The 11,304-nt window shown below is 42.6% G+C and overlaps 2 protein-coding genes across 2 annotated transcripts in view; one reads left to right on the forward strand and one right to left on the reverse strand.

Annotated features, from left to right (window-relative positions):
- The window catches only part of LOC118411817 (U4/U6.U5 tri-snRNP-associated protein 2-like), a 40,273-nt gene extending 37,646 nt beyond the window's left edge, over positions 1–2,627 (forward strand). The window contains exons 2-5 of the mRNA XM_035814303.1: positions 296–382; positions 1,151–1,298; positions 1,672–1,758; positions 2,182–2,627. Coding sequence (XP_035670196.1) covers positions 296–382; positions 1,151–1,298; positions 1,672–1,758; positions 2,182–2,238 — 379 coding nt within the window. The 3' untranslated portion in view covers positions 2,239–2,627. The remainder of the gene's footprint in view (positions 1–295; positions 383–1,150; positions 1,299–1,671; positions 1,759–2,181) is intronic.
- A 653-nt stretch (positions 2,628–3,280) lies between these two features.
- LOC118411473 (pre-mRNA-splicing factor RBM22-like) overlaps positions 3,281–11,304 on the reverse strand; it is an 8,459-nt gene continuing 435 nt past the window's right edge. Inside the window, exons 2-11 of the mRNA XM_035813753.1 lie at positions 11,147–11,200; positions 9,167–9,196; positions 8,590–8,722; positions 7,794–7,894; positions 7,006–7,178; positions 6,138–6,338; positions 5,479–5,634; positions 4,703–4,794; positions 4,222–4,374; positions 3,281–3,760 (exon numbers count right to left, since the gene is read on the reverse strand). Of these exons, the coding sequence (XP_035669646.1) occupies positions 3,543–3,760; positions 4,222–4,374; positions 4,703–4,794; positions 5,479–5,634; positions 6,138–6,338; positions 7,006–7,178; positions 7,794–7,894; positions 8,590–8,722; positions 9,167–9,196; positions 11,147–11,200 (1,311 nt within the window). The 3' untranslated portion in view covers positions 3,281–3,542. The remainder of the gene's footprint in view (positions 3,761–4,221; positions 4,375–4,702; positions 4,795–5,478; positions 5,635–6,137; positions 6,339–7,005; positions 7,179–7,793; positions 7,895–8,589; positions 8,723–9,166; positions 9,197–11,146; positions 11,201–11,304) is intronic.

Below are 11,304 nucleotides of genomic sequence, written 5' to 3' on the forward strand. Positions count from 1 at the left end.
CTGTATGTGGTCCAGCGTAATAAATCTACAGCTTTAACTCACCATGTTTATATAAATATATATCACAAATTGCATCAGAAGGAACTTAGTTTGTAATAAAAAATAATGCATATTCATTGTGGGTCAAAAAGTTTTACAAAACCTGTTTAATGTGCCAATAATTCATCTGACATAAATTATGATAATGAGGGGGGAGGGGGGCGACATGTGGAACTCGGGATTTTTAAGCGTAGAATCTAGTCTAACTTACCAAAATAACATAAAATACGCGGCAAGGCACAGCTTTTTTAAAAAGATTTCTTGTTTTATTTATTTCCCAGCGTTTCACCAAGAACAACTTCTATGTGGAGAAAAATCCAACGATTGTCACCTTCCCTGTCAAGTAAGTGAAATGCTTTTGGTATAGTTGTGCCTGTTTTACTTTCAGAATGCCACATCCAGGCTTAACAACCCTTTTAGCAAACCAGTCTTACATGTACATGTATGTTACAGTATGTATGTATCTATCACAGTCACTACCTTTGATTTATTGCGGTGCGTCTCTCAGTCCCCGGGGAAATTTGCTTCATAGGCTGGAAAAAAATTTAGCCCTTTGCCAAAGTCTGAAATTGATGAAATATATTATGAATGTTAGACATAAATTACAAGGTTAGAAATATATTATTTCAAGCTTAGATTGATGGATTTTAACAACATTGATAACAATGGGCTTCCAAATATTGAATGGACCAAAGAAAATTTTAAGCTGGAGACATGCAACTTCTTTTATTAGTTCTTCAACTATATGATACCGATAGTTACTGTAAATGCAGAAATTTTCGTGGTGGTTTTATGTTCACAGTTTTTGCATTGCCAATTCACCACAAACTCAAAACCACCGCGAACATTTTTCCATGGCAGTAAGAGACTACAGTGCATGGTGCCACCATGGACTAAAAACCACTGTGAACAGTCCGTTTTCCCGCTTCCGTGCAATTAAATCCCCACGAACTGTATTTCTGTTATATACTTTGTCTGACCCTTTCCTCTTCCCTCATGACCTCAATGAAAAGCGGCTTGCAAGCCGATTTGAGGTTTCATGAATAAATAAAGGTTCAAACAAACAAACTTAAATGCATTTACAGTTAACTCACGTTTGTCTTTATCTCAGGAACATAGATCTGAGAGAATACTTGTCCAAAGACCCAGAGATCCAGAAGAAGCACCCCAACACGACCTATGACCTGATCGCCAACATCGTTCACGACGGGCTGCCCGGGGCCGGCAAGGGGACGTACAGAGTTCACATCTACCACAAGGTGGGTGGTTTGTTTGTTTGTTTTGCCCCATGCCGTAACACACCAGGTTTGTACAGAAGAGCACCAGCTGCATATCCAGACAAATTTATTTGATCCACTCCACCAGGAAGGACCCTTACTCGTTTCGATAAGTGCGGAAGGTTCTTTAACTTGCTCGAGGTGTGGCTCTCCTCAAACACGGGTCCTCCACTCAACGTCCTATCTGAGGGAGGGCACTAACTGAAGCTAGGCTCTCATTTTCATCGATTGAAGTGAGGAAAGTCTTGTAAAGTGCCTTTAACTGGCACCCTCGCTATCAGTTTTGGGATTTTTAGAGCATGTCCTTAGCATCATCTGTGTCATGAGCACTTAAAAAACTATTGTTTCCCTGCAGGGTTCCGGCCAGTGGTATGAGATGCAGGACCTCCATGTAGCCGACATCCTGCCTCAGATGATCACCTTGTCAGAGTCTTACATTCAGGTGGGCTTTTATTCTGTCCTGCATGAAAAAAGACATGTGCACACATTGCCCTGTTGAAGAAATAGCTGACGGCTGCGGCAGAATTTTGGGTGGTAAATAGCTATTGTAATTGGGACATGTTGTGACATGCAATGTAGGTTTCAGCCTACCATAAGCATTCTTTGGAACTGCAGGGGCATTTCAATTGCAGACTTTGAAAGAGGATAAGTCAAGAAGGGACGAACTTTCATTATTTTTGAATAGGGACTTTGATGGTCACTAATGTAATTATAGTACATGTATTTGAGTGAGTGAGAGTGATTTCGAATACGGAAAATAGGACTTGATTTACGCAATTAATTGAGAAAATCTGTATTGCAGTTGTGCTAAATGACAGGATCTTCATACTCATTACAAATGTAACATGTATTTGTTTTCTTGTAGATATGGGAGCTGAGGAAAGACCAGCCATCAGACACAGACATCACTGTAGACTCCTGATAACACTGTGCTGACATTTTATAGATAAACTGCAGCATATTAATTCATGATTGGGGCTCTCAGATTGCCTTTGAAGGCACAAATGTACCATAATCTCTTTGGTTAAAAATGGAGTAATCATATCACGCGGTTGATAGTTGACTAGGGGTGGGTACCAGTACAGAAAATTCTGTAGAAGTAACCTATAGAAGTAATGTACTGAAGTAAATGTAGAAGTGTATGGATTTTTTTATTCCAACTAAATTGCTATCTCCTAACATTGTACTTGTTATACAGTACATGTATTATTTTTAGTTCCCAGAAAGGTACATACTTATTAAAAGAAATAACTGTTGAGCACACTTGTATCAATAAGTTATGAAAATAAATAGAAGGAAGTTGTGAATTTGTTCTGTGATGTTTTTATGTGAGTTTTGACTGTACACAGTGAATACATCCTTGATTTAATCCTTACAGTCTACATTGTACAAAACTGTTGTTTCTTTCGATACAGGTTAAAATACCATTTCCTTTAGTATTCATCTACTGTTTGTGTAACAATTACCTTAAAGTTTACTAAATTTACCATGGACAGGAATTTTTATTTAAGTCCCCACAGTTTCGTTCTGGTTTGAGAAATAACAAGCACATCAGAGTCCACTATACTATCATTCTAATATATGCAATTCTACATGTATGTACTCAGCCATATGCTGCATTATCAACACAAATACAGCTCATAACCTAAAGTAAATGTTTAAGAGCAAATCCCACCAATACACATGATTGCTAAAATGAGCATAGCCAACAGTCACAGAACATTTAAGTCTACGAAAAAATGTGTTAACATGCTGTTTTTATGTATAAGCTCCCTTGCTCTTGATTCTTCATCATTTACCAAAATGCATGTTAAAATTTAAGGTAACAAAATGCTAGATGTAGGAATGTACTTACTGGTTGCAAGCACACTATTTGATGCATGTGAACTTACAAAACTGCAATACTATAAAATGCTACTGTAAATGCAGAAATGTTCGCGGTGGATTCTATGGTGTTACCGCGAACTTAAATCCACCGCGAAAAGTCCCTTTTCCCGCTACCGCGAAATTAAATCCCCGCGAACTTAAATGCATTTACAGTATCTTACAGGGTACTTGCACAACCTGCCATACTGGATAGTTTAACTAGAAGTTTCCAGGTACATCTGAATTGTTTATATAATCACAGTCATGTGCAGAGTACTATAAATCTTGAGTTGGTGAGTCTTATTTTTGCGGTAGCCTCACAACACTGCAAAAAAACCCCTGTTGTGATCCTATTGGGAGCTAGTTCTTGGGAGGGGGCTGGGTGGGTGCTGGAGGTTGCTGTGCCTGCGACCCCATCCGCTGGGGGTCCTGCGAGGGGTAGTGGATGGGGGCGGGGCCTCGCATGGGTGGCGGCGGACCCTGGCCCTGCGGCATCATGGGAGGCGGCTGGAAGCCGGGCGGCCGGAGTCCGGGAGGCGGTCCTCTGAAACCGGGCATCAACCCGCGAGGCGGCATTCCTGTGGGAAAGAAGACATCATGGTTTAGAATCTAAAGGTTTTGGGTTCGAACCCCTTGTTGTCGTTGGAAAAGGTCTTTACACCTATTTCCACTCTCAACTTAGGTACCAACCTTTGGTTGAACATCTTTTTCACCAAAATACATATACTTCATCATATTAGTAGAGTGTGTAGTCCAGTGTTGTTGACCCTTGAGTTACACTGCCTTTGGACCAAGAAGTCATGACTTCGAATACCGTCTGTGACACTCATACGACAAGCACGCTACTGAAAAGTCCTTAGGAAATGACGTAAGTCTTGGTTCACTGTTGTCAACAGAGCAAGGAGAATTTCCATGAGTAAAAAAGGGACCTGTGCATACTGTACATAGCATCTGTCTTCTTTGTCATGACCAACGAAAGATTGGAAGCTCATCTGTTCATTGAGTCCATATGAGCAAAACTTTTTACAACATATCATACCTGGTGGTGCCATTCCTGGCGGCAAGGGGGGTGGCATGCCCAGTGGAGGGGGTGGCAGCATCTGGCCAGAGCTGTGAGGGGGTTGTGGCTGGGGGGGTAGGTTGAAATAGTTGGGTGTTGACCCTGTCATCTCACCAGGGGGTAGCGGCAGAGCTGGAAAAGATTTGAAATGATTATGGAAAATCTCATCACTTTGAAGTAAAAATTGCACATATGATTCATTAATGCATCATCGGCATTCATGATGATGATGAATGCCAATGATAACGTAAGTTCATAACACTGTAAACTTGTAGGGGCACTAAAACCTGATCATTGTTGAATTTTATGTATCAATGTTAAACCTTGTGTATTATGAATCCTCTATCATTGTCAATGGATTATGTGACTGATGTGCATTTTGTATTTCATATGCAATATCACATGTAATATCACCTGCCAAGCCAATCAGAAATAAAGCTGAATCTGAAGTAGTACTCACCCCCGGGTAGCCCCGGCACCGGTGCCAGGCTCATGTCCAGCTCAGAGTGTTCCAGCTTCTTGTCCTTCCCCTGCGCCTGAGAACGACCCCATCTGTGGTGGAAAGAACAGGGGTCAGGTTTTTTTCTAACGACGGGAAGAGGAACCTTGCACCCCCTTACCCTGGGGAGAAGACTCTCTGACAAGAATAAAATTCAGATTGACTAGGGAAGCGACCGGCATGTGGTCATAGTCTTCAACTTCAACTGTGACCTGTCTGGCAGTGATTTCCCCCCTCAAGAAGAAGTTTCAAAATCCTCTAAAACTGAACACCTTGAAAGCCAAAAGGAGAACCCCCCCCCCCCACTCTGTTGCTCCAATCCCTCATGCCCCCATCTAATTTTTTCCAGGTTTTCCAGAAAAAAAAGGCTAGGGTTATCATGTTTTTGCTAGAATCAGTCGGGTAACCAGAAATACAACATTTTTCTCATCATGGAAGCTCATCTGTGTTGGTAGTAATCAACAAATCAACAAACTAGTACAATGCTAATCTTTCTTCCAACACAATGTTGCCTTCGGTGCAACGAATCTGCAAGATCACGTGTTAATAAGATCACATGTCCGTAACTCTAGCGAGTTTACATGCTGAAGTGATTGGCCATCAGTATTTATCCTGAAGATGGCGACAGTGGTCGATGAAAAATTTGATGCATGTTGTACTTTTGTGTTGGAAGAAAGTTACGCATTGTACTATTTTTCTCCCTAGTAGGCCTGGCCAGTAAGAGAGCGGCCGCTCACCTGACGCTGAGCCGGCGCCCGTTGATGATGAGTTTGTTGAAGGTTCTCTCCGCTGCCATCTCCGCCGCCGGCCGTGACGTGAACTGGATAAACGCACACTGTTGCCTAGCAACCATCGTTATCGACCTGATCTCACCAAACTGGTAAAAATGATCCCTGTAAAAAGAGGATTAAAAAAATGTTACCCAACAGTGATTAGCGTTCTAAGTTCAGAGTTCTAGCTAGTGAATTTTAGTGTATAAGGCAATCATACCTATTATTTCTGCCAACCACACTTAGTAAGGACCACAGCACTTAGTTTCAACTAGTGCAGTGTTATTTTGCTAGTATGTACTTGTGAATTTATGTCAGATCAAATGTGAAAAATGTTGACATGTCCAACCAAACTGAGAAGAAAATCCTTCTAATTACATATGGTCAAGGAAAAACACTGGTACACGCAAAATACCAACATCTTTTTACATTATCAAAATCCCCTCACCATGAGCGGCCATAACCCTGTTCCACACCATAAGGCCTTGATTGGTGACTTTGCTACCTTGCTGCTGTTACCATCATGCTAAAATAAAATCATGACTAGAATCCGGAAGTCTTTGTCACTGCTATAAAAAAATTCATGGCTATGAAAAAAAACCCAAGTAACTAGAGGGACAACCTACCTAAGATCCTGTTCAGTGATCTTATCCCCCAGCCCCCCTATGTACAGAGTTGTAATGGAACGGTCCTCTGGCGGCTTCAGAGACGGCATGTTGTCGTATCTCTTCAGCAGTTTGTTAGCCACAGGGTCGTTGACCCCATAGTAGCGGTCCTTGATGTTCTGGTCTGCCAAGGGGTCATCCGGATCTGTTGGCTTCTCGTGCCTGAAAAAAAAGGTTGATAAAATGTTATTCTGGCAATATTGAATGATATGTTGACCAGTCTATAGAATGCTTCATTCAATTTGCAAATTAAATTCAAATCCAAGGCTTGTTCTTCTATTTATCCAGTCCTATATACAGCTTTGTTGTCACTGTTTATGTTATGCATAGTTCTACAACACAAGTTCTACCTCATTGGTTTGATCTTGTTTAGGAGCAGGCTTTTAGCCAGGCATGTGTCATGGCGTCATTTGGCATCATTTCAAGAAATAACAAGAAATTGGACGGACTAGACGCCCATACATTGGTGAGCAGATCCTCTGACAAGCATGAAATTCTGATTGAAAAGGAATGCCACTAGGTCATTTGTGGTCACATGGAAGAGGAGAAATGGCCCAGGAAGATCACAGAATTCAGGATACCTCAGAATGCACCATTTCAACATAAAGTTCTTAAAAACTCTTCTCTGCACTATGGAAGCCCCCGGATCCCCCTACAATAGCCGCGCCTATATCATTTACCACAACTCACCAAGAAATTTTGACTCCCTATAATAAAAACATAGCTAAAAGTCTGTTTAGGAGCAATACCTTGTGCACTTTTCAGTCCTCAAATCAACTCTTTGTGCCTTGGCTATGACAACAACAAAAAATGATGCAATTACTAGTACCTGTATGGACACTCTTCTCCCCTCTTACATTCACCTTTGACCCAGAAGGAGCAGATGTGGGGACGGTTTCTCTTGTAGTACGGCGTGGTCCGTGCCAACTTCAGCAACATGTCGCTGGGCGCCTGGGCCTTACCCAACGTGCCCACGGCTTTGGAGCCGTCTGTGTTGGCAATCTGTTGGGTGGGACAGAGTTTTGTTAATGTGAGACACAAGCAAAATACAGTGATAATAAGCTACATGTGCGTGTATTCCTGTGCCTGGGCCTTCCCTAACTGGCCCAAAGCTTTGGAGCCGTCTGTGTTGGCTATCTGTTGGTTAGGACAGAGTTTTGTTAATGTAAAAGGGGGCTGAAGAGCTGCCATCAAGCCCCTTCATCTACATGCAAGCATGCCTAACCCCCACAGGATGGGGAACAACAGACGATAAACCGGATAGTGAGTGAGTGAAGGCACAAGCCACAAGCACAAAGTACAGTGATTAGCTACATGTGCGTGTAAGGGGGCCAGAGCCTTCCTTAACTGGCTTACAGCTTGGGAGCCTTCTGTGTTGGCTATCTGTTGGATGGGATAGAGTTTTGTTAATGTGAGGTACAAGCAAAGTACAGTGATAAGCTACAAGTTTGTGTATGGGGGGCCTGGGAGTCTGGGACTTCCCTAACTGCCGTCTGTGTTGGCTATCTGTTGGATGGGAGGGAAATTTGTTCATGTGAGACACAAGCAAAGTACAGCGATAAGTTACATGTATGACCATGCTAGCGTAATGTAGAAGTTACATGTACAGTTACGTACCTCCCTCTCCATGTTCTGAGTATAGTATTCCTTGTTGACATCAGACTTGGGGACATCGTCCTTCAGCTGCAAGGCACGATCACGAACCTCCACTGGCAAACCTGTACAACATGGGGAGAGTGAAGATTGAATTGAATTGTGTGTTGATAACCAATTACTAGTTGCTACTGGAAGGCCCACTAGCCACAAAGATGTTATAGCCTAAAATGTACCATTAGCTGAAACGCTGAAGGATAATATAACAGTTACTGCTCTCTTGCATATGGAAGAGCAAAGTAGACGTAAGAGCAAAGTAGACCAATGAAGACGTGTCAGGGACCCCAGCAGTAGTATAATGCAATACTGGATACTGCTAGACTAGCATCTTATCTCTTGGGTATCTGACCTTTATCAACAATTTGACCAATAGACGATAGATACTAAGCAGGCTTTTAGCTAGGATTTTATCATAGGGTGTCCAAATTTCTTGCCTTTAGGCGAGCGATGCTGGGAACATCCTCGCTAAGAAAAGCCTGAAATTCATATCCTTCGGAAACACCATTTCCCGCATTTTGAGGTGCAAATTTGGGGGAATGAAGCAAATTTACTGTCAGACAGGCCACATGTGACCTGTAGCATCCCTGGTCAGTCAGACTTTCAAGCTTGTAAGAGGATGTGCTCCCCAGTGTAAGGGCGTCTTCAGGGTGTCTTGCTTAAAGTAGAGCATCCAATTTCAACTATTTCTTAACCCGACGTTCAATGATACTAAGACTAAAGTCACTATGCCACTTTAATCTCAGCAGCCCTAGACACCCACCATACTCCAGGTCCAGCAGGCAGGTCTGACAGACGTTCTTCAGTTTGCTGCACGTCTGACAAACCTCCGTCTTCTTAAACCTCATCCTCGCTCCCGGACACCACCGGAACACTGTGAAGGGGCGCTGGCAGATCTGTGGGAGGCAAGGAATGGAGAGATTTGTCAAAGCCATAGTTACATATTTGAGCCCCACTAGGCCTAAATCCTACCAGGGTGTGGGGATCGTAGAATTTGGCAAAAAAATTGGGAAATTGGCCAGAGGAGTCAGTCCACGCTTAGGTTCAGGTCTCCTTGGCTGCACGGCAGACCGACTCCTCTGGTAGCAAAACTTCCCTGGACAATTATCCTATAATGGCCAGTGTAGTCAGTCTGGCAGAGACTAGAATGATAGAGCAGTAGGGCCTGATGACCAACTTCAGCTTGCAGGGGTTGTTTCAGTTTGACTGGTGACCTTAAAAAACCTTTGAAAATCCTTGACAATCCGTGAGTAACTTGCTACACACATGCATAATTTTCTCTATTCAAAATACTTTTTTATATTAAAATGTTTAACAATGCAACAAAGAAGTTCACATACCTTGCATTCTTTTCCAAATTTCTCCTTTGTCTGCAGAAGTGGAAGAGAATTCAATCATGAATTTGTCTGTTCTTGTAATACATGTAATACTTTCAATAGCATTCAATATCATCATCATGGGTTACCCCCATATAACCCCGCAAGGGGCAAAGTAGGGGGGGAGCTGAGGTCCCGGGTTAGGGCGGGCAGTATCATTTTCGACAGTTTTACTTATGGGTTTGTGGTTCGATTTCATTCAAATTACCACATTAAATAGCCTCATTACTCGTAATGGGTACCTACTGGCTGGCAAAATACACCTGGTGATTATTATTATTAATTAATGAAGTTTATTGCATATTCATGCCCCGTTGGGGCTAAATGCAGTCAGTTTGGTACAAAAGGTAGTAAACGCAAAGTTATACAATTTCACATACTATAGTTTATATGCATCTTCTCTCTAATCAGATTGATTTTTGGAGACGTCACTAAGTGTTCTGCAAGCAGATGTTGTATAGGCTAGCTCATACTGAGTCAGCCTTGTCAGAACAGGCCGGCAGGCGGCAGGAATCGCCGGCTACTTGCATTTTTCTGCCGGTTACATTTGTCTAAAATTTCAAAAAATAAAAGCCTAAATCCAGTGCTCTCCGTTACAAAATCCCCCAGCAATTTGTTTTGATAAACCTCTGATAGTTTTCTGATAGTTAACTAGGTCTTCGGGGTCTCAAAACCCGGTCATTTTGACGAATTTCCATGCATGTGGAAGGTTATCCTTGTTGTTTACATTGCCGGAGCTAGGAGCAAGCACGTCTGCACGTGCCGCAAGCCCACTGGTGGCCTCCCCAAAGGGCTACACGCCTCTAGGGGGCGGAGTTAATATATATGAACCTTTGAGGGAATGCCGGCCCTGGCCTCCCCAAAGGGCTACACGCCTCCTAGGGGGCGGAGTTGATACATCACAACCTTTGAGGGAATGCCGTCGTGACGGGTCTAGGGGTGTGCCGTTGGCATGGGAACCATTCCAACATTTCTGCTGGCAGAATGTATCTTTCTCAGCTTTGTGTGTCAATCTTTCCCTGGTAACTTTCTACACTAAAATGTTTTTTATTGAGGTAACCTGTGGAGAGAGAAAAATTCTAGTTCCTCTCTGACAAAGCCTCATGCTGCTTGTGAAATTGAAACATTTTGCTTGTTCCAAGGGAGTTCCCAGGTTTCTCATGTTACGCTTCAAAGGCCAAGACATCGGGGGAGTGGCTACAGTGCGATTTGGGCAAAGTCTATGATCAAAACATCAGGGGAGGTTGTGCTTATTTTGGACATTACTTCATAACATTTTTCTAATGATTGAAGATTTCAGAGGAAATTTTTGGGGTGTGTTTGTGGGAATGCTTGAGAAAGTTCATTGGTCATTACATTCCCTGTAACTTGTAAGCAAATGCACAGATTTTTGCTGTCTTCTCTTTTAATGATATTTTGGTAATTACCATGATCAAGATGATTAGATTTATCAAGGATCTAACAAGAATGGCTTTGCCCAATGTTTTCAACATTTTTTGATGAAGACTTGCCTCAAGTTCCAAGCAGGAAATACATGACTTGGAGTTGTGTATACTGTTCCACTTGTTGAACTTGAAGGCACCGTTGGCCCCCGGTTAGGGGTCATAGCGGGGAACCTATGCCCAATTTTTTTGAAATTCAGGATTTTTTTTTTGGGGGGGGGGGTCAATTCAAAGTTATAAGATGATAATAAAAGTTACCCAAAATACACCCCAAAACCATATTTAGGGGTCTAAATTTAAAAATTTTCCCAGGGTGAGGCCCCCCAGACCCCCCCAACGGCACGGGGGGAAACCCTCCTCCCGTACCTACCCCCCCTCGCCACTTCGTGGCTCGCCGCAAGCCGCTCCGCGGCTTGCCTCCTACTTTCAGACATTAGCCCCCTACTCTAAAACTTTGTGACAAGGCTGTGAGTCATAGAGAAGTTACTAGTACTTTACTTACCATCCGTATGTAAGGGTTATCTCCTAAGCATGTCTGGCACAGAATAGGGAACTCCTGGAGGTGGAAAGAAATCGCAAACACGTCAGGAAAAAAGAAATAACTTTGTTCTGTCGTTTCAGACAGCGTGCATCTGCCATCAACAAATAATTTCATTAATT

This window comes from Branchiostoma floridae, chromosome 3 (assembly GCF_000003815.2).
Source record: "Branchiostoma floridae strain S238N-H82 chromosome 3, Bfl_VNyyK, whole genome shotgun sequence".
NCBI classification, from domain to species: Eukaryota; Metazoa; Chordata; class Leptocardii; order Amphioxiformes; family Branchiostomatidae; genus Branchiostoma; species Branchiostoma floridae.